The sequence below is a fragment of the Trichechus manatus genome, unplaced genomic scaffold, assembly GCF_000243295.1.
Source record: "Trichechus manatus latirostris isolate Lorelei unplaced genomic scaffold, TriManLat1.0 scaffold00050, whole genome shotgun sequence".
NCBI lineage: Eukaryota > Metazoa > Chordata > Mammalia > Sirenia > Trichechidae > Trichechus > Trichechus manatus.
In genome coordinates, this window is record NW_004443986.1 from 8,081,999 (window position 1) to 8,105,578 (window position 23,580).

At 37.7% G+C, this 23,580-nt stretch overlaps 1 protein-coding gene across 3 annotated transcripts in view; it reads left to right on the forward strand.

The window, feature by feature from the left end:
- Nucleotides 1-22,325, forward strand: part of SP4 (Sp4 transcription factor) — an 84,359-nt gene extending 62,034 nt beyond the window's left edge. For 2 of the 3 annotated variants that reach the window (XM_004377441.2, XM_023732307.1), the window contains one exon: nt 19,056-22,325. In XM_004377441.2, the coding sequence (XP_004377498.1) occupies nt 19,056-19,303 (248 nt within the window). In that variant the 3' untranslated portion in view covers nt 19,304-22,325. The remainder of the gene's footprint in view (nt 1-19,055) is intronic. The other variant, XM_023732308.1, reaches the window with a different exon arrangement.
- The last annotated feature ends 1,255 nt before the right edge of the window (nt 22,326-23,580 follow it).

The following is a 23,580-nucleotide window of genomic DNA, read 5'->3' on the forward strand; positions in this document are numbered from 1 at the left end:
TTCTCCCTTGCTGCAGACGGGGTGAGACCAGTGGAGTATCTTAGGTGGCTGTTCACAAGCTTTTAAGACCCCAGACGGTACTCACCAAAATAGAGTGTAGAACATTTTCTTGTAAACTATGTCAGTTGAGCTAGATGTTCCTCGAGACCATGGTCCCCAGAGCCCTCAGCCCAGTAATTTGGTCCCTCAGGGAGTTTGGTTATGTCTGTGGATCTTCCATGACCTTGCCTTGGACATGTTGTGCTGGCTTCCCCAGTATTGTGTACTGTCTTATCCTTCACCAAAGTTACCACTTACCTATTGTCTATTTAGTGTTTTTCCCTCTAACCCCTTCCCTCCCCCGTAACCATCAAAGATTGTTTCTTTTGTCTGTAAACCTTTTCATGAGTTTTTATAGTAGTGGTCGCATACAGTATTTTTCCTTTTGTGATTAACTTATTTCACTCAGCATAATGCCGTCCAGATTCATCCATATTATGAGATGCTTTGCAGATTCATCATTGTTCTTTATCATTGCGTAGTATTCCATTGTATGTACCATAGTTTGTTCATTTATCTGTTGATGGGCACCTAGGTTGTTCCCATCTTTTTGCTACTATGAACAATTCTGAAATGAACATGGGTGTGCATATGTGTATTCATGTAACAGCTCTTATTTCTCTAAAGTATATTCCAAGACAGTGTGGTTTCGATGAAAAGAAGGACATGTAGAGCAGTAGGATAGAATAGAATCCAGAAATTGACCCACAGAAATATGGTACAAAGGAAATTTCACTGGAGAAATAGTAGTTTTTTCAACAAATAAGGTGTAAGAATTTGACAGCCACATGCAAAAAAAGATCCTCGACCTATATACCTCATTTCTTTTTTTTTTTTCCCCCTGTTGGTCATGTTTGAGGAACTTTTTTTTTTTTTTTTAAATTGTACTTCAGGTGGAGTTTTACAGAACAAATAGTTTCTCATGAAACAGTAGCACACATATTGTTTTATAACATTGGTTAACAACCCCACAGCATGTCAGCCCTCTCCCTTCTTGACCTTTTTTTCTTTTTTGGTGAAAGTATACATAGCCAAAAATACACCATTTCAAAAATTTCTACATGCACAGTTCAGTGACATCGACTGTGCTTTTCCAGTTGTGCTGCTATTCTCACTTTAGATGCAGGTTTACAGAACAGAATAGTTTCTCATTAAACAGTACACATGTACTATGACAATGGTTAACAACCTCACAACACATCAACACTATCCTTACTCAACCTTGGGTTCCCTATCACCAGCTTTCCTGTCCCCTTCTGCCTTCTAATCCTTGTCCCTGGACTGCTGTGCCTCATTAGTCCCATTTGGTTTTATGGAGCTGTCCACTCCCCAGCTGAACAGTGAACCTTGGAAGTGACTTCACCACTGAGCTAAAAGGGTGTCTGGGGGCCATACTCTCAGGGTTATACCTCATTTCTTATACAAAAATTAACTCAATAGACCTTTTACTCTAATGCAAAAAGCACAGTCGATATAAGAAAAAGTAACTACTCAGACTGTAAAAACTAAAATGTTTTGCTCTGTGAAAGATCCTGTTAAGACAATGAAAATACAAGACACAGATGAGAAAATATTTTCAAATTACGTATCTGACTCAGTACTTGTATCCAGAATATATAAAGAATTCTCAAAACTCAACAATAAGTAAGCAAACAGCCCAGTTTTTTTAAAAAAAACGGGCAAAGGATTTGAACAGACACTTCACCAAAGAAGTTATACTTGTGAGAAATACGCAGAGGAAAATATGCTCAACATCATACAGCTATAATTTACTTTCTTATTAGGGTATTAGTTTTTTTAAGATTCTGTCTTACGTAACTATATTAGTTTTCTATTTCTGCCTTGGGTAAACTTGGCTGAGTCTTCGATTTAGGATGTCATGAACCCAAAATCAAGGTGTCAGTAGGGCTTTGTTCCTTATTGAAGATTCTGGGAAAGAATCTGCTTCCATGCTAGTTGAGATTGTGGGTTGAATTCAGTTCCTTGCAGTTGTAGGACTTAGGTCCCTGTTTCCTTGCTGGCTGTCATCTGGGGACCAGTCTTGTTGCCCTCATTCTTTCCCATGTTTTCCATGTGGCTCCTCCAGCAATAGTAGGTCAGATGTCTGACACTTCTAATCTCTCTAACTTCCTCCTTCCACTGAATCTCTCTGACTCCAGCCGAAGAAAGCTCTCTGCTTATAAAGAGTCATGTGATTAGACTGGGCCCACCTGGATAACTCAGAATAGTCTCTCTATATTAAGGTTCATACATAGCCTTAGTTATATCTGCAAAGTTCCTTTTGCCATGTAATGTAACAGTTCAGAAGTTCCAGAAATTAGGGCGTGGACCTCTTTGGGTTGTCATTTTGCCTGCAACAGTAACTAATATATACAATGTGATAATTGTGACTCTTGTGAATAATTATGAAAATAATTGAAATAGTTATAAAAATATACATGGTTAGTGTAAGCATTTTGCACTTTCTTGAGATAAAGTATAATAATCATGTTTGCTAAAGATAGAAAATTTAGATATTGTCTGACATCATAGAAAACACACTTCACAGTAAAAAGTGATGATAAATGCATTAGTCTTTGAATAAAAATTTAATTATACAACATAATTTACTTATTTTGAAATTCTAGTCAGCTTTTATTGCTTGAAATTAATTGAATACCACCACCACTTAGAAGTAGACAGAATAGAAAGTCCACATACACACACCGTGTCTATATCATCTTCTAGTTTGCCCTGAATAGCTGGGAACTTGATTTATTTTTTTCTTGATTGGTACTGATCCCTCTCCGTGGTTATAAATGGCATTCTCAAGAGAACGTAAGCTGCTTAAGGTCAGGAGCTATCACTTGTTCATTGTTGTACCATCAGTGTCTGGCACATTGCAGATGTTCAGCAAATATTTGTTGGAAAATGACTGACTTCAAGAACATCACAGTTTACAAATATTTATTAAATGGCCACCATGTACAGATTGGTCAGCCAGCTTTGTACTTGATCAGTGATTCCATGTTTTCAAGCTGTCACCAACAGATTTCTTTTCTTTTTTTTTTTTTTTAATTGTGTTTTAGGTAAAAGTTTACAGAGCAAATTAGTTTCTCATTAAACATTAATACACAAATTGTTTTGTGACATTGCTTGCCAACCCCGCAATGTGTCAACAGTTTCCCCTTCTCAACCTTGGGCTCCTAGTTTCCATTCATCCAGTTTTTCTACTCCTTCCTGCCTTCTTGCCTTTGCTTTTGGACTGGTGTGCCCACTTAGTCTCATGTACGTGGTTGAACTACATGTGTTATTGTTTGTTTTATAGGCCTGTGTAATCTTTGGCTGAAGGGTGAACTTCAGGGGTGACTTCAGTATTGAGTTAAAACGGTGTCCGGGGACCATACTCTCAGGGTTTCTCCAATCTCTGTCAGACCAGTAAGTCTGGTCCTTTTTTGTGAGTTTGAATTTTGTTCTACATTTTACTCCTGCTCTGTCTGGGACCCTCTACTGTGATCCCTGTCAAAGCAGTCAGTGGTGGTAGTTGGGCACCGTGTAGTTGTTCTGGATTCAGTCTGGTGGAGGCTGTGGTAGTTGTGGTCCATAAGTCCTTTGGATTAATCTTTCCCTGTGTCTTTGGTTTTCTTCGTTCTCCTTTGCTCCAGACAGGGTGGGACCAGTAGATGTATCTTAGGCAGCTGCTTACAAGCTTTTAAGACCCAGACAGTACTCACCAAAGCAGGATGTAGAACATTTTCTTTATTAACTATGTTACGCCAATTGAACTAGATGTCCCCTGAGACCATGGTCTGCAACCCTCAGCCCAGTAACTTGGTCCCTCAGGAAATTTGGATGTGTCTATGAAGCTACAAGGAAGACCAGTTAATACGACTGTTACTCAAATTTACACACCAACCACTAAGGCCAAAGATGAAGAAATTGAAGACTTTTACCAACTTCTGCAGTCTGAAATTGATTGAACATGCAATTAGGTATGCATTGATAATTACTGATAATTGGAACACAAAAAATGGAAACGAAGATGGATTGGTAGTTGGAAGATATGTCCTTGGTGATAGAAATGATGCCAGGGATCGCATGATAGAATTTTGCAAGACCAATGACTTCTTCATTGCAAATAACTTTTTTCAACAAAATAAACAGCAGCTGTACACATGGACCTTGCAAGATGGAATACACAAGAATTGAATCGACTGCATCTGTGGAAAGAGACGATGGAAAAGCTCAATATCATCAGTCAGAACAAGACCAGGAGCCCACTGTGGAACAGGCTATCAGTTGCTCATAGGGAAGTTCAAGGTGAAGCTGAAGAAAATTAGAACAAGTGCATGAGAGCCAAAATACTACCTTGAGTATATCCCACCTAATTTAGAGATTCTCTCAAGATAGATTTGACGCGTTAAACACTAATTGACCAAAGACCAGGCGAGTTGTGGAATAACACCAAGGACATCATAATGAAGAAATCAAGAGGTCATTAAAAAGGCAAGAAAGAAAAAAAAGAGCAAAATGGATATCAGAAGAGACTCTGAAACTTGCTCTTGAACATCAAGTAGCTAAAGCAGATGGAAAAAACGATGAAGTAAAAGAGCTGAACAGATGACTTCCAAGGGTGGCTTGAGAAGACAAAGTATTATAATGACATGTGCAAAGACCTGGACTTAGAAAACCAAAAGGGAAGAACACTCAGCATTTCTCAAGCTGAAAGAACTGAAGAAACAAATTAAGCCTTGAGTTGTAATATTGAAGGATTCTACGGGGAAAACATTAAACAACACAGGAAGCAGAAGCATCAAAAGAAGGCGGAAGGAATGCACACAGTCACTATACCAAAAAGAATTGGTCGACGTTCAACCATATTAGAAGTTACCATATGATCAGGAACTGGTGATACTGAAGGAAGAGGGCCAAGCTGACTGAAGGCTTTAGCGAAAAACAACGCTCCAGGAATTGACGGAATACCAATTGAGATGCTTCAGCAAATGAATGCAGCACTGGAAGTTGCTCACTTGTCTATGCCAAGAAATTTGGAAGAGGGCTACCTGGTCAACCAACTGGAAGAGATCCATATTTATGCCTATTCCAAAGAAAGGTGATCCAGCAGAATGCGGAAATTATGGAACAATATCATTAATATCACACACAAGTAAAATTTTGCTGAAGATCATTCAAAAGCGGTTACAGCAGTGTATCAACCTGGAACTGCCAGAAATTCAAGCCGGATTCAGACGAGGACATGGAATGAGGGATATCATTGCTGATGTCAGATGGATCCTGGCTGAAAGCAAATACTAGAAAGATGTTTACCTGTGTTTTATTGATTATGCAGAGGCATTCGACTGTGTGGCTCATAACAGATTATGGATAACACTGTGAAGAATGGGAATTCCAGAACACTTAATTGTGCTTATGAGGAACCTGTACATACATCAAGAGCCAGTCGTTCAAAAAGAACAAGGGGATACTGCATGGTTTAAAGTCAGGAAAGGTATGCATCAGGGTTGTATCCTTTCACCATACTTATTCAATCTGTATGCTAAGCAAATAATCCAAGAAGTTGGACTGTATGAAGAAGAACGTGACATCAGAATCGGAGGAAGACTCATTAACAACCTGCAATATACAGATGACACAACTTTCCTTGCTGAAAGTGAAGAGGACTTGAAGCACTTAACTGATGAAGATCAAAGACTATATAGCCTTCAGTATGGATTACACCTCAACATAAAACAAAAATCCTCACAACTGGACCAATAAGCAACATCATGATAAAAGGAGAAAAGATTGAAGTTGTCAAGGATTTCATTTTACTTGGATCCACGATCAACAGCCCCATGGAAGCAGCAGTCATGAAATCAAAAGATGCATTGAATTGGGCAAATCTATTGCAAAAGACCTCCTTAAAGTGTTAAAAAGCAAAGATATCATCTTGAAGACTAAGGCGCGCCTTACCCAAGCCATGGTGTTTTCAGTTGCCTCATATGCATGTGAAAGCTGGACAGTGAAGAAGGAAGACTGAAGAATTGATACCTTTTTGAATTGTGGTGTTGGTGAGGAATATGGAATATACCATGAACTGCCAAAAGAACAAACAAATCTGTCTTGGAAGAAGTACAGCCAGAATGCTCCTTAGAAACAAACATGGTGAGATTACATCTCACATACTTTGGACATGTTTTCAGGAGGGATCAGTCCCTGGCGAAGGACATCATGCTTGGTAAAGTTGAAGGTCATCGAGAAAGAGGAAGACCCTCAATGAGGTGGGTTGACACAGTGGTTGCAACACTGGGCTCAAGCAAAGCAACAATTGAGGATGGAACAAGACTGCAGTGTTGCCTTCTGTTGTACATAGGGCTCTATGAGTCGAACCGAGTGAATAGTGCCTAACAACAACAATGAAGCTTCTAGGACTTTGCTTTGATCAAGTTGTAGTGACTCCCCCAGTATTGTGTACTGTCTTACTCTTCAGTGAAAGTTAGTGTTTTTCCCTCCCCACCCCTTCTACCTCGTAACCCTCAAAGATTCTTTCTTTCTCTGTAAACCTTTAGAAGAGTTTTTATAATAGTGGTTTCATACAGTATTTGTCCTTTTGTGATTCACTTATTCCACTCAGCATAATGCCTTCCAGATTTATCCATTTTGTGCAATATCTCCCAGATTCATCGTTGTTCTTTACTGTCGCTTAGTATTCCATTGTGTATGTACCATAGTTTTTTATACATTCACCTGTTGATGGGCACTTAGTTTGTTTCCATCTTTTTGCTGTTGTGAATAATGCTGCAGTGAACGTGGGTGTGCGTATGTCTGTTCGTGTGATTGCTCTTGTTTCTCTAAGATATATTCCTAGGAGTGGGATTGCTGAATCCTATGGTATTTCCAGTTCTTGCTTTTTAAGGAAGCACCATATTGTTTTTGAAAATGATTGTACCATTTTGCATTCCGCCAGCAGTGCAAAAGAGTTCCAGCCTCCCTGCAGCCTCTCCAACATTTGTTATTTTCCATTTTTTTGATTCGTGGCAGTATCTCATTGTAATTTTGATTTGCATTTCTCTAATGGCTAGTGATCACAAGCATTTCCCCATGTGTCTAAGTTAGCCGCCTGTCTTAGTCGTCTAGTGCTGCTCTAACAGAAATACCACTAGTGGATGGCTTTAACAAAGAGAAGTTTATTCTCTCGCAGTCCAATAGGCTACAAGTCCAAATTCATGATGTCAGCTACAGGAGAAGGCTTTCTCTGTTGGCTCTGGAAGGAGGTCCTTGTGATGCATCAGTCTTCCTTTGGTCTGGGAGCATCTCAGTGCAGGAACCTCAGATCCAAAGGACACGCTCTGCTCCCGGCACTGCTTTCTTGGTGGTATGAGGTTCCCATGTGTCTCTGCTCGCTTCTCTCTTTTATATCTCCAAAGAGGTTGGCTTGAGACGCTATCCAATCTTGTAGACCTCATTAATATAACCTCATCATAGTGATAAGAGTTTACAACACATAAGGATATCACATCAGATTACACAATCATACAATACTGAGAATCATGACCTAGCCAAGTTGACAGGTATTTTGGGGAGACACAATTCAGTCTGTGACACTGCCTGAACATCTTCGCTGGTGAAGTATCTGTTCATATCCTTTGCCCACTTTTTAATTGGAATTTTTGTCTTTTTGTTTTAGAGGTGTTAGATTTTCCTATAGATTTTAGAAATTAGACCTTTGTCGGATATATCATAGCCAAAATTTTTTTTCCCAATTTGTAACTTCTTTTTTTACTCTTCTGGTGAAGTCTTGCGATGAGCATAAATGTTTAATTCTTAGAGGATCCCAGTTATCTAGCTTATCTTTTGGTGTTTGTGTATTACTCGTTATGGTTTGTATTCTGTTTATGCCATGTTTTAGGGCCGCTAGCATTTACCATGTTTATTCTTCCATAATCTGTGTAGTTTTTGGTTTTGTATTTAAGTCTTTGATCCATTTTGAATTAGTTTTTGTGTATGGTGTGAGGTGTGGGTCCTGTTTCTTTTTTTTTAACAAATGGGTATCCAGTTTTGCCATACCATTTGTTAAAAAGACTGTCTTTTCCCCATTTAATGCACTTTTGGGCCTTTGTCAAAGATTAGGTGGCCATAGGCAGATAGATTTGCATCCGGGTTCTTGATTCTGTTCCATTGGTCCATGTGTCTGTCATTGTACCAGTACCAGGCTGTGTTGACTACCATAGCTGTATAGTAGATTCTGAGGTTAGGGTAGTACAAGGCCTCCTACTTTGTTCTTCTTCTTCAATAATGCTTTACTTATCCAGGTCTCTTTTCCTTTCCATATAAAGTTAATGATTTGTTTTTCTATCTATTTAAAGAATGCTATTGGTATTTGGATTAGGATTGCATTGTATTTATAGATTGCTTTGGGTAGAATTCACATTTTCATAATGTCGAATCTACTCATCCATGAGCATGGTATATTTTTACATTTATGTAAGTCTCTTTTGGTTTCTTGCAGGGATGTTTTGTAGTTTTCTTTGTGTAGGTCTTTTACATCCCTGATAAGATTTATTCCTAAGTATTTTATTTTTTTAGGGGCTATTGTAATTTTTTTTTTCCTAATTTCCTCTTCGTAGTTCTCTTTATTGGTGTATAGGAATCAAACTGATTTTTTTATGTTTATCTTGTATCCTGCTGCTCCACTGAATCTGTTCTGGTATTTTTCTTGTGGATTCTTTAGGATTCTCTATAGATAGTAGCACTGTGAGTCAGAATCAACTCCATGGCAATGAGTTTGGTTTGTTGGTTTTTTTTTTTTTATGTATAGTGTCATATTATCCTTAAATAGGGATAGTTTTACTTCTTCCTTACCAATTTGGATGCCTTTTATTTCTTTTTCTTGCCTTACTGCTCTAGCTAGGACTTCCAGCACAATGTTAAACAGGAGTGGTGGTAAAGAGCATCCTTGTCTTATTCTCATTCTCAGGGGGAATGTTTACAGCCTCTCTCTGTTGAGAATGATGTTGGCTGTTGGTTTTGTATACCAAAAAAAAAACAAAAAACAAAAAACCTGTTGCCGTCAAGTCAAGTCCGACTCATAGCAACCCTGTAGGACAGAATAGAACTGCCCCACAGGGTTTCCAAGGAGCAGCTGGTGGATTCAAACTTCTCGCCTTTTGGTTAGTACCACTGTACCACCAGGGCTCCAGATACCCTTTATTATGTTGAGGAATTTCCCTTCTATTCCTATTTTTTTTTTTTTTTTTCAGAATTTTTATCAGGAGTGGGTGTTCAACTTTATAGAATGCCTTTTCTGCATTGATTGAGATGATCATGTGAATTCTTTTCATTTGTTTTATTTATGTAGTGGATTATGTTGATAGATTTTCTAATATTGAACCATCTTGTATAGCTGGTATGAATCTCACTTGGTTGTGGTGTTTTGTTTTAATATGATGCTGAATTCTGTTGGCTAAAACTTGGTTGAGAATTTTTGCATCTGTATTCATGAGAGATCTTGGTCTGTAATTTTCTTTTTTTGTGGTTGTGTCTTTGCATGGTTTTTGTATCAGGGTTCTGCTGGCTTCAGAGAATGAATTTGAAAGTATCCCTTCCTTTTCTGTATTCTGAAATAGTTTGAGTAGTATTGGTGTGAGCTCTTCTCTGTTTGGTAGAATTCTCCAGTGAAGCCATCTGGGCCAGGACTTTGTTTTTATTTGGAGTTTTTTTAATTACCTTTTCGATCTCTTCTCTTGTTACGCGTCTGTTCAGATTTTCTACCTCAGTATTTGTGAGTTTAGGTAAGTAGTGTTTTTCTAGAAATTTGTTCATTTCCTCTAGGTTTTCGAATTTGTTGGAATACAGTTTTTCATAGTACTCGGTTATGATCCTTTTTATTTCATTTGGGTCTGTTATAATGTTCCCATGTTCCCGATTTCATTTCTTTTTTTGGTTATTTGCTTCCTCTCCTATTGTTCTTTTGTCAGTTTGGCCACTGGTTTGTCAATTTTGTTGATCCTTTCGAAGAACCAACTTTTTGTTTTGTTGATTATTTCTGTTGTTTTTCTATTCTCCATTTATTTCTGCTCTGATCTTTATTTCCTTTCTTCTGGTGGCTGTGCACTTCTTTTGCTGTTCTCTTTCTATTTGTTCAAGTTGTAAACTTACATTTTGAGTTTATTCCTTCCTTCTTTTTTAATGTGTGCATCTATTGGTATAAATTGACCTCTGAACACTGCCTTTGCATTGTCCAAAAGGTTTTGGTATAATATGTTTTCATTCTTATTTGATTCTAGGAATTTTTTTATTCCGTCTTTGATTTCTTCTATTACTCAGTGATTTTTGAACAAGGTATTGTTCAGTTTCCACGTTGTTTTCTTTTCTTGCTCTTCCTGTTATTAATTTCTATTTTTATGGTATTGTGATCAGAGAAGATACTTTGTATTATTTCAGTGTTTTGGATTTTGCTGAGGGTTGTTTTGCGGCCTAAGATGTAGTCTACTCTGGAAAACATACTGGGTGCGTTGGAAAAGAATGTATACTTTGCTGCTGTTTTGTGGAGTGTTTTATATGTGTCTTTGAGGTCAAGTTGGTTATTGTGGCCTTTAGATAGTCTGTTTTTTTTTTGCATTTCTTTCTAGATGTTCTGTCTGTTATGGATTGAATTGTATCCCCCAAAAAATGTGTACCAGCTTGCCTGGGTCATGGTTCCCAGTGTTGTATGATTGTACACCTTTTTGTCATCTGATGTGATTTTCCTATGTGTTGTAAATCCTGCCTCTATAATATTAATGAGGCAGGACTCAGTCTGCAAGATTAGGTTTTGTCTTAAGTCAGTATGTTTTGAGATATAAAAGGAGAAGCGAGCAGAGAGATGGGGGTACCTCATACCACCAAGAAACAAGAGCCAGGAGTGAGTGCGTCCTTTGGACCTGGGGTCCCTGCACTGAGAAGCTCCTAGATCAGGGGAAGATTTAATGACAAGGACCTTCCCCCCAAGAGCTGACAGAGAGAGAAAGCGTTCCCCTGGAGCTGACACCCTGAATTTGGACTTCTAGCCTCCTAGACTTTTGGTATTTCTCTTACAGCAGCACTAGATAACTAAGATGCTGTCCTTTCCCAGGAGTGGTGTGTTGAAGTCTTCTGCTAAGATTGTGGAACTGTTAATTTCTCTTTTCAATGCTGTTAGAGTTTTATGTATTTGGGTGCCCTGCCATTGGGTGCATAGATATTTATTATGGTTTTATCATCTTGATGATTTGTTCTTTTAATCATTACGTAATGTCATTCTTTGACTATTATGGTGGATTTTGCCTTAAAGCTTATTTTATTTGAGATTACTTTTGCCACTCCTCCTCTTTTTTGGTTACTGTTTCCTTGATACATTTTTTCCATCCTTTGATTTTTAACATATTTATGTTTTTGTTTCTAGGGTGTGTCTCCTTTAGACAGCATATTGATGGGTCTTTTTTTTTAATCCATTCCTTCACTTTCTGTCTCTTTATGGGTGCATTTAAGCACTCATTTACATTCAGTATAATTATCGACAGGTGTGAGTTTGTTGCTGTCATTTTGTAGTGCTTTTTTTTTGTGGTGGTGATATTTTCTTTGTTCCTCTTAACTCTTTTGTGCTGAATTCTTTTTGTTTCCAGATTTTCTTTTTGTTTCTTTTGTTTTTGTAGAGTTTGTGTTTACTGAGACTTTGTTTTTCTTCTTTATTTTAATAAGTAGGTTCGTTAATTTTCTTTGTACTTACCTTCAAATTTATCCTTATCTTCCTAAGTTTGAACGAGTCTTTTATTACTTGATACCGCCTTGACTTCCTCTTCATTTGAAAGTTCTATATCTACACCTTTTATTCTCCCTTTTATTGTTCTGATGTTTTTGTCATTTACAGATTGACCTCTTTGGTTTCCTGTTACAAAACTTTTAGTTTTGTTTTATCCTTGAGAGTTCATTACCTAGGTTGGTATCTGGCTGATGCTGTCCTGTATCCTCAGTTCCTGTTGTTGTCTAATGTTGTTGGTTCTCAAACTAAAGGACTCCCTTTAATAATTCTTGTAAGTTTGGCTTGGTTTTTACCTATTCCCTTAATTTCTGTTTATCTGGAAATGCCCTGATTTCGCCATCATATTTGAGTGAGAGTTTTGCAGGATGTATTATTTTTGGTTGGCAGTTTTTTTTTTTTTTTTCTTTCAAGGTTTTATATGTATCCTCCCACTGCCTTCTTGCCTGCGTGGTTTCTGCCAAGTAATCAGAGCTTAGTCTTCTTGTTTCCCCTTGGTATGTGACTTTTCGTTTTTCTCGAGCTGCTCTCCAGCTTCTTTCTTTGTCTTTGGTTTGGCAAATGTGATTGTGATATGTCTTGGTGACTTTCTTTTGGAGTCTATCCTGTATGGGGTTCGTTGAGTTTCTTGGATGGCCAGCTTTTAATCTTTTATGATATTAGGGAAGTTTTCTGTCAGCAAATCTTCAATGATCCTCTCTTGTTTTCCCATTTCTCCCCGTTCTGAAACTCTGATCACACATAAATTTTTGCTCTTGATTTTATCTTACATAGTTCTTAGGTTTTCTTCAATTTTCTTCATTCTTTTCTCTGATTTTTCTTCAAACGAAGTGGTATCCATGGATTTGTCTTCAATTTTGCTGATCCCATCTTCAGTTGTTTCAGATTTGCTCCTAAAACCTTCTATTGTGTTGTACATTTCTGAAGTCTTGTTGTTTATCTTTTGGATTTCTAATTGCTGTTTTGTATGATTTCTAATTATTTATTTTGACATTTTGTTCTTGTATTATATTCACGAGTTCTTCCTTTGCTTTGGATTTATTCTCCCTGATTTTGTCTGTATTTTCCATGATTTTGTCTATTTTTTTTCTTAGTTTTGTCTGTGTTTTCCTTGATCTCCTGGAGATCCCTGAATATTAGACTTTCGAATTCCTTTCAGGTAGTTCCAATGCCTTTTTTTCTACTGGAAGGTCATTTGGTGTTTTATTTTGGTTCCTTACTGGGGTCATCCTGTCCAGTGTTTTTATATGTTTTGATATCATTTGCTGTCTCAGAGACGTTTAGGAATTACTTCCTTTGTTTATTGGTTGTATGTTTGTTTTGTCATGCCATTTTACTTTATTTGGTTATGTCTGGGCAGGTTGGCTGGGTGTGTTTTGTTGCTTGTTCATCTGTGGGCAAAACAGTTCTTAATCACCTTGTCCATGGAGGCAGGGCCAATCGCTCAGCTATAGTGTAGCAGGGCAGGTCAAAGAAGCGGGGTGGGGTAGTGACAGTTCATTTGTCTACAGCATTTACTGGGACCGGCAGGTCTGGGGGCAACACGTTGGGGCAGGGTCCAGGCATCCGGAGGTCCACATTCGTCCCACTCGGCGCAGAGCTCAGTGGGAAGGGGCTGGGGGCAGCGCGGTGTGGGGTCCTGGGTTCCGCAGGGTCCTGGGTTCCATACCTGTCCTGCACAGAGGCGCAGTGCTCAGTGGGGTGGGGCCTCGGGTCAGCACAAGACAGGGTCCGTGGGTCCGCAGTCGTAGGGTGTGGCTGGCAACAACACAAGGCAGGTTCCAGGGGTCTGTGCCACGGACGTGACACTCAGTGGAGCAGGGTCCAGAGGTCCACACAGATTCCACTTGGGTGCACAGCGCTTGGTTGGTGGTGCAGAGAGGCAGGAGGAAAAGGAGAGGATGTGCTGTTCAGAGCTAGGTGAGAGGGAGAAAGAAAAGAGAGAAGAGGGAGAAAGAAAAGAGTGAAAAGAGAGAAAGAAAAGCAAAAACAAAGTGGCACAGCAGGAGCCAGCAGGTGAGGGTGGGGCAAACCCTGGAAGGCTATGCGCTGGTGGCTCTCTAAACCGAGCGGTGTGGCATGGCCGTTGAGAAGGGGCGTACGTGGTGTTCAGGGCTAGGTTGGCGGGAGAAAGGAAAGGAAGGAAGGGAAAGAGACAAAAGATACAAAAAAAAATAAAAATATGGCATTAAGAATCAAACCAGCCATTGAGGGCGAGGCAAAACTGGAGTGGCGGTAAGCTATGTCCTTCTTGCAGGGCAGAGCAGCACGGCCCATCAGGAAGTGACAGAGGCAGCACAGGGGCTAGGTGGAAGGGGGAAAGAAAAGGGAGAAAGGGAAAGAGAAAAAATATATATAAAAAATATGTATATGGCACTGAGGAAGCTGACCAGTGGGGGCAGGGCGGACCCAGGGCATCATTGAGCCAGTGTTTCATCCCCCAAGCAACTGTGGCCCGTTGGAAAGCAGCAGAGACAGCATACAAGGTAGAAGGGTGAGGGGTAGGAAAGTGAGTATCTTTGGTTACCAGGTACTCTGTCTTCTGTTGGGAGCTCTGTAAAGTTGCCTTTCTGTACTCCTTATCCAGGGTCCTTGTTGGCTGTACTCCCAGATGGCAGAGCTGTGCCGTGTTAGCTGGCAGGGGACCTCCATTCCGTAGCTCTCCTCATTCTCTGTTCTCTGTCAGTTTCTTCTTCCATTTGGTGCTTTACCTAGTTCTTTATCCCTTCATTTGATGCCTAGGGTTCTAGGATTGACATTTGTATCTGTTTTACTTAGTTTTTCAGGTCTTTGCTGCAGAGGGATGACATGGTGCTTCTGTCTACAGTGCCATGTTGGCTACACCTCTCCAAAATTCTTCCTGGTAATTTGTGGACGTTGTTGGTATAAAAGAACTGCAGTTTCTAGGTGCACTCTAGTGGTGTAGCAATAAAGAGCCCTTATTAGAAGTTGATGTTGCTGTTGTTAGCTAACATTGAGTCATCCCCTGGCTCATCAACGCAACAAAACACTGCCAGGTCCTGCACCATCTCTTTAATCGGTTTTGGATCAGACTGTTGTGATTTGTAGGATTTTCATTGGCTGATTTTTGGAAGTAGATCTCCAGGCCTTTCTTCCTAGATTAGAAGTTAGATGCCTTGAATCGTGCTCTGACATTAAGTTGTATGATTTTCAAGCAAATTGATTTCTTAGCTTCAACTACCCAGCTTTAAAATGAACACATTGAATAGAATTTTTAAGGTTTCTTCTATCTTTAAAAATTGTAAACTAAGAATTTTTCTTTTGAAATAAAATGGGAAACTTGAAAGGTAAAGGAGTTTGAGATGGTTTCTTAACTGCCTATAATTTTCTTGCTCTTATCTAAGTTTCAGTGTCCGTTAAATTGAAGTCACTTTACCTTAAAGCTTAAATACTTTCAATCTTTTCTCTATTTATTATGGTGTTGCCTGTTAGTCCAGTTGTGAGGATTTTTGTTTTCTTTATGTTGAGATGTAATCCATATTGAAGACTGTGGTGTTTAATGTTCACCAGTAAGTATTTCAAGTCCTCTTCACTCTGAGCAAGCAAGGTTGTTCCATTTGCATATCGCAAGTTGTTAATGAGTCTTTCTCCAACCCTGATACCCCATTCTTCTTCATATAATCCAGCTTCTCAGATTATTTGTTCAGCATACAGATTGAATAAGTATGGTGAAAGGATACAACCCTGATGTACACCTTTTTTGACTTTACACCATGCAGTATCCCCGTGTTCTGTTTGAACAACTGCCTCTTGGTCTATGTACAGGTTCTTCATGAGCACAATTAAGTGTTCTAGAATTCCCATTCTTCTCAATCTTATACATAATTTGTTATGATCCACACGGTTGAATACTTCTGCATACTCAATAAAACACAGGTAAACATCTTTCTGGTATTCTCTGCTTTCAGTCAGGATCCATCTGACATCAGCAATGATATCCCTGGTTCCACGTCCTCTTCTGAATCCGGCTTGAATTTATGGCAGTTCCCTGTCAATGTACTGCTGCAACCACTTTTGAATGATCTTCAGCAAAATTTTACTTGTGTATGATATTAATGATATTGTTGCATAATTTCCACATTCAGTTGGATCACCTTTCTTTAGAATAAGTATAAATATGGATCTCTTCCAGGTGGTTGGCCAGGTAGCTGTCTTCCACATTTCTTGGCATAGACGATTGAGCACCTCCAGCACTGCATCTGTTTGTGGCAACATCTCAACTGGTATTCCATCAATTCCTGGAGCCTTGTTTTTCGTCAGTGCCTTCAGTGCAGCTTGGACTTCTTCCTTTAGTACCGTCAGTTCTTGATCATATGCTACCTCCTGAAACGGTTGAACGTCAACCAATTCTTTTTGGTATAGAGACTCGGTGTATTCCTTCCATCTGTTTTTGATGCTTCCTGCGTCATTTAATATTTTCCCCATAGAATCCTTCAATATTGCAACTTCAGGCTTGAACTTCTTCTTCAGTTCTTTCGGCTTGAAAAAATGCCAAGCATGTACTTCGCTTTTGGTTTTCTATCTCCAGGTCTTTGCACATTTCCTTATAATACTTTACTTTGTCTTCTTGAGCTGCCCTTATTTCTGTTCAGCTCTTCTGCTTCATCATTTCTTCCATTCACTTTAGCTACTCTACATTCAAGGGCAACTTTCAGAGTCTCTTCTGACATCTGTTTTGGTCTTTTTCTGTGTTTTTAATGACCTCTTGCTTTCTCATGGTTGATGTCCTTGATGTCATTCCACAACTTTTCTGGTCTTCGTTCATTAGTATTCAGCGCGTCAAATCTATTCTTGATATGGTCTCTAAATTCAGGTGGGATATACTCAAGGCTCTTGTGGATTTGTTCTAATTTTCTTCAGCTTGAGCTTGCATAGGAGCAATCGATGGTCTGTTCTCAGTCGGCCCCTGGCCTTGTTCTGACTGATGATATTGAGCTTTCCCATCGTCTCTTTCCACAGATATAGTCGATTTGATTCCTGTGTATTCCACCTGGTGAGAGCCACATGTGTAGTCACCATTTATGTTGTTGAAAAGAGATACTTGCAATGAAGAAGTCGTTGGTCTTGCAAAATTCTATCATGCGATCTCTAGCATCGTTTCTATCACCACGGCCATTGTTTCCAGCTACCAATCCCTCTTCATTTCCAACTTTTGCATTCCAATTGCCAGTAATTATCAATGCATCTTGATTGCGTGTTTGATGAATTTCAGACTGCAGAAGTTGGTAAAAATCTTCAGTTTCTTCATCGTCGGCCTTAGTGGTTGGTGTGTAAATTTGAATAATAGTCATATTAACTGGTCTTCCTGGTAGGCATATGGATATTATCCTATCACTGACAGTGTGATACTTCACGATAGATCTTGAAATATTCTTTTTGATGATGAATGTGACTCCATTGCTCTTTAATTTTTCATTCCCAGCATAATAGACCATATGATTGTCTGATTCAAAATGGCCAATACCGGTCCATTTCAGCTCACTAATGCCTAGGATATCAAAACTTACGCATTCCATTTCATTTTTGACGACTTCCAATTTTCCTAGATTCATACTTTATATATTTCATGTTCTGATTATTAATGGATGTTTACAGCTGTTTCTTCTAATTTTGAGTTGTGCCACATCAGCAAATGAAGGTCTTAACTTCATCTACATCTGTAAGGGCAGCTCTACTTTGAGGAGGCAGCCCTTCCCCAGTTGTATTTTGGGTGCCTTCAAACCTGAGGGGCTCATCTTCTGGCACTATATCAGACAATGTTCTGCTGCTATTCATATGGTTTTCAAGAGCTAATTTTTTCAGAAGTAGGCTGCCGGATCCTTCTTCCCACTCTGTCTTAGTCTGGAAGCTCTGCTGAAACTTGTCCACCAAGGACGAGCCTGCTGGTATTTGAAATACCAGTGGCAAAGCTTCTAGCATCACAGCAACACGTACACTACCACAGTACGACGAACTGACAAACGCATGGTGGAAGAGTTGATGCTTTTGAATTATGGTGTTGGCAAAGAATATTGACTATACCATCAACTGCCAGAAGAAAGAACAAGTCCATCTTGGAAGACAGCCAGAATGCTCCTTGGAAGCAAGAATGGTGAGACTTTGTCTCACTTACTTTGGACATGTTATCAGGAGGGACCAGTCCCTGGAGAAGGACATCATGCTTGGTAGAGGATCAACGAAGAAAGGGAAGACCCGCAAGGAGACGCATTGACACAGTGGCTGCAACAATGGGCTCAAATATAACAAAGATTGTGAGGATGGCACAGGTCCAGGCAGTGTTTCATTCTGTTGTACATAGGGTCTCTATGAGTCAGAACCAATTTGACAGTACCTAACAACAACAACATCCATTGTACACAAAGATGAAATGGCTTTTTTTCTTTTTAGTTGTCATAGAAAACGTTTAGTTTTTATTACAAAGCATGTTGTTGTTGTGTGCCATCGAGTTGATTCTGACTGATAGCGACACTATAGGACAGAGTAGAGCTGCCCAGTAGGGTTTCCAAGGAGCGGCTGGTGGATTCGAACTGCCAACCTTTTGATTAGCAGCCTGAGCTCTTAACCCCTTTGCCAAAAGGGCTCCATTACAAAGCATAGAAGTGGTTAATTCCACTAGAAATGTTGTATCTTAAAGACAGTGTATTTAAGGATTACTTTATGTAACAGAAACTGACAGTCTTATTCTATGAAACCTAAAAGCTCTATTAAATTTGAAATGTAGTTTGTTCCTGCCTCCCATTTTTACCTTGTGAAGAAATTCAACACACTATTAAATTATTACATTATTTTAAATAATTTTAAGATATTATGTGTCTCCAGGGATTAAAACTAAAACCCAGTAAGTAGTTTTAAGGAAGGGGGGACACAAGCCTTGAACATTACGTATTGATACACCTGGAAGAGATTTTTGAGATCATTTCTTAGAAACCCTCTTATTTTGTAGATAGGGAAACTGAGGCCCAGAGGCATCACATTTTACTTGCTCCAGCTTTTATTTTCAGTTTCTAGCAGAACCAGGACTTTAATTCAGGTCTTTTATTCCCTACTACATGCTCTTTCTCCTATACTGCACTGCTTCTCTGATAGCGTTTTTAAATAAAATGGAAAGAATTTTTTTTTTTTTTGCAATTATTCAAAAGTTAAGCAAAAAGTACAGCATTAATCAGAAGAGAAGGCATTTAAAATTATAACCTTATTTAAAGAAAACATATATAACTTTAGTTACTATTTTTCTGTTTAGGTGAAAAGCGATTTGAATGCCCGGAATGTTCCAAAAGGTTTATGCGGAGTGATCATCTCTCAAAACATGTCAAAACGCACCAGAATAAGAAAGGTGGTGGGACAGCTCTTGCCATTGTTACCTCGGGAGAACTGGACTCATCTGTTACAGAGGTGCTTGGCTCCCCGAGAATTGTCACAGTTGCAGCCATTTCTCAAGATTCAAACCCAGCAACTCCGAATGTTTCAACCAATATGGAAGAATTCTGAAAAGTTATTTATACAGAGACCTCTAGTGCTGCACTTAAGTTTACACACCTTTGAAAATCTGGAAATGGGCTGGTCAAGTGGATTACAGAGTAGGAAATCATGTTTTCATTCTTGGCTTCTTTACGTGTTCCAGGTTTTTGGGTCAGCACATGAAGTGTTGAATTTTCAAAACTACAAAAAGCAAACTGATGTACTGGAAAAAAATGGAAAAGTATTTCCTCCATACTATAAGTTGTAGTAATTTGGAAATATATCACATAACCTTTAATCTGAATCTTTCCCTCTCTTTATATCATGTGTTAACATGTTTAAAAAGACAGACTTCAGTAGTTTGCAGGCTGGACCTTAATTAGATTTGTTTTCTTTGAAAATACTTTATTATAAATTCAGTCAGTAATAATTTATGTGTATTTCTTTTTCTCTATAGCACAGAAGAACAGTTAACTGATGATAGGGATAATGCTGTATTTCCTTTGCCTGATTTTTGGAAAATCAACTGAAAACAATTTTGGCCATCTTTTCTAAATGTTAGAAATTCTTCAACAGCTGAATTAGGTAAATTCCAAAAAACTATCTGAGATGCATCTCAGATCTTTATTACCACTACATTGTAGTAGTGTGTATGCAGACAATCAGTGAAGTCCAATTACTTTCTCCATTTGGAGACACGAGGAATTTAGAACTACATTTTAGGTTAAATTTTAGATTGAAACCTTAGGAAAATGCTGGATAAAATGGTTAAAACAGAACGCATAATAGCTTCAGAAAAATAACATAAGACAGCTTAACATGGAAAGTTTTAAAGTTAGAATTGATTATATTACTAACCCTAGGTCGAACCACAAATTCATTTTAAATGTTTATATTGGAAATATTTGCGTAGAGTAAATCATTCTGTAGTTTCATATTCTGTAAATATGAGTTATGTTGACAATGTGCAGAATTCTTTAAGCTTTGACTTTGTAGCCAAAGAAAGAATTATCAAATTAATTATCACACTTCTTTTAAGGCCAGCAGAAAATTGTCTTATGACTCCTTTTTAATTTTCTTTTTCCTCTCTACTAAAAATCAGCCAACTTCAGTTTATTTCTTGTACTATGTTAGAAGATTGATAAGGAACTTATATAACACAGCAACGTCTTTATGTTATGTCAGTAACTGAATTTTCCATTTAAAAAAACAGCCTGATAATTATATAATAGATTTGCTGTTATGAAGCAAAAATTATTTTTAAAAAATCAGAATAATATCAGTCAAATAAATGACTAAAGAAAAAAATGTATTTCATTGTTTATGCAAGGGTCTTAAAGGAAGGGGCCTTAGGAAGGATGGCCAAAAGTTTCATATGAAAAAAATTTGGATTGTACCAATAGCTTAAACATTAGTAAGCTGTTTCTTTTTTTTTACAAGTATTTACACTGAATCATAATTGAATTAATCATTTGAAAACTAAAATTTTTTACTTACTTGGTTTATTAACATCATTAGTTTGGGGACTGTGTGAATATAGGTCCATATTTTCCTGTGCATTCTCCATTATTTCAGGAAAAGTACTAAAAAGTTTTGCATAAACAAAAATAGAATATTGTTTATGCAGATTCTCTTCCAAAATTATTATGTTTCGTGTACTTTTGATGAAGGAGAAATACTGTAATGATCACTGTTTACACTATGTACACTTTAGGCCAGCCCTTTGTAGCGTTATATATAACTGAAGGTCTTTTGTGCTTTCAGTTTGTATAAAAAGCTTTGAGATTAAAGGAAAAAAAAATTTTACACTGTGGTTATAGATTTCAAGTTTCTTAAAGCTTTTGTAGACTTGTAACAGAGTCTTTAAATTTTAGTTGGATTTTGTAAATTGTTTTGTATATTTTATTTAACGTACTCTTAACAACTGATGTACCTGGCTTTAAAACATCAGGATCAATTTGTTGTTTTGTTTGGTACAGAGGAGCATTTGGTAGTGTTAATTTTAATTTTATTATATAGGAGCTGAAACATCAAATATATATTTTATCTATCATTATGCTACACAATCAGTGCTATAAATTTTTTTATGCTAAGAAACTTTCTTAATGTTTTAATCATGTTTCCTCAGAGTGACTTTTTGTTGTTGTTAATACTAGGTATGAAGCACTCTGCACCATTATCCCGTGAACCAATTTTAATGCATACCTATCTAAGCTGATCAGAAACGAAAGTTATTTTTTAATCAACAATGAGGCCTATTATAAATTGATCAAACTGAATCTGGATAGCTTTATAGCATATAAAATATATTAATTTGTGTTAGCAGGTGCACATTTCACCACTGGAATTAGAAATATTTTGACAGTCCGTTCTGCATACCATTCTGAGTCCACTTTTCTGTCTTATAAGAATTGTAAATTTCAATGTCCTTTATTTGACTCAGTGGGATATAGCTGTTATAAGTAATAGGGCACAGATGTGCAGTAGAGTCTTGTTTAATGGCATTTCACTGTTCATTCCCTTTGCAACCATTATAAAACTTTTCTTTATTGTAATTATCAGTGCAAAGCTATGTATTTATCATGGTAGAACTCCAGTGTTAGTTTTTTCTTATAGTATACTTTCTTTGGTTAGGTTTGTGTAAGTGTTGCTGATTACATTAGAACTTGATGTTAAGTCATTATTTATCACACTCTCATGAGAGCAGTAATAAAAGTGTGTAATCTAGGAGAAAAAGTTAATTTGTCAAACTTAGATAAGCATGATGTTTAGGTCCTATTTTTCAATTTTATAACTGTTTTATTGCAACAATATTTGTATTTAAGTCTTCATTTTAATGCCTTGTGGTGTTTTTTTATGCATGTCACTAAGTTGTCATCCCACATAAATTGATGTGCAGCATAGGGTATTAAATCTACATAATGATTTTAAAACAGAAATAGTTGATGGTAAAATATAAATGTTTTGCAAAAATTCCTTATAAAAAGTTTTGTAGCAACATTTCACTTGTAAATTTTTTTGTAAAAAAAAAAAAAAAAAGGAAAAAAAAAAAGATGATTCCAGAAAAAAACCCGTTTCCCATATCCTAGAATTTAGACAATTATTCTGCCAGCAAAGCCTCTGGGACTGTAATTGACATTTTTACAGTGCTGATTTGTATAAAATTTGTTTTTTGTGGATTTGGAAATAAAATCATGTACAAGTTGTTGCCTGCAATAACAATTGCAAGTAACCTATTAAAAATTCCCTTGAGTTTAACATGTTTCTTCATTTAATTATGTACAGTATGAAGCAGCAATAAATTGTTTGAACTATCAACCCTTTCATCACGATGAACACTGGAAAGCAAATGCTTCTCAGTAGAAAACGTATTGGCAACCCTTCATAATTCCATGGTGTTAAGGTTTTGTCATCGTTTTCTCTGAACATACCACCAAAGAACACCAGTTCAAATTTAATGTTAATTTGTAGCCATTGCTCTTGACATTTATGGAAATTAAAATTTGATTTAGAGACTTTTTAGCTTAAATATTTTTAAGTGGGAGATTTTAGGAAATTGTAGGAAGATCTAAAAATGAAAGCATAATTTAAATATTCTTCAATTTCACAGAGACCCTAAGAAGCAGTAGAGGGCACATAAAGGCCACAAGTCTATAAGCAAAAGCCATTGCCTTTGCCTCTTGAGAGAGCCCTGCAGTTCTCGTGCAGAGCCTTGTGTGCGTGCGTGCACGGGTGCGTGTGTGTGTGTGTGTGTGTGTGTGTGTGTGTGTGTGTGTGTGTAGAGGGGAGGGATAGCAAACGCATTAGACAGCAAGAGAAGTACACTGGCCGACTGACAGATGAATCCAAAGAAACAGTAAGTTTGTAGTCATCAGGGCTATACAGTATATGAGTTGATAGCTTTGTACAGCCAAGCCTAAAGGCATGGTTATATTACCACTTGTAATAATAGTGTTTAATGATTACTCTGAATCAAAAAATGGTTAAATTTATACTACTGTGCCAGATAAGACAGGAGTGCAGTCTTCAAAAGATTTGTATCAAAAGTAAAAATGTATGTTTCAGTTACCTGAAAAATTCATATGTTTGGAAGCATCAGGAAGATACCGTATAAAAGGGAGTAGTGCACTTAGAAAAATTAAGAAAACTTAGTTGTGTTTTTAATTTTCAGTGTGATAGTAACTGTCTGGTTCTTGGACTTCTAAGAACTTCAACCACAGGAACAACCATGAACAAGACTAAATTACAGAGGAAATATTGCAAAAGTCATGCTTTTTACTTTATCATAGATTATTAACATAAAACTG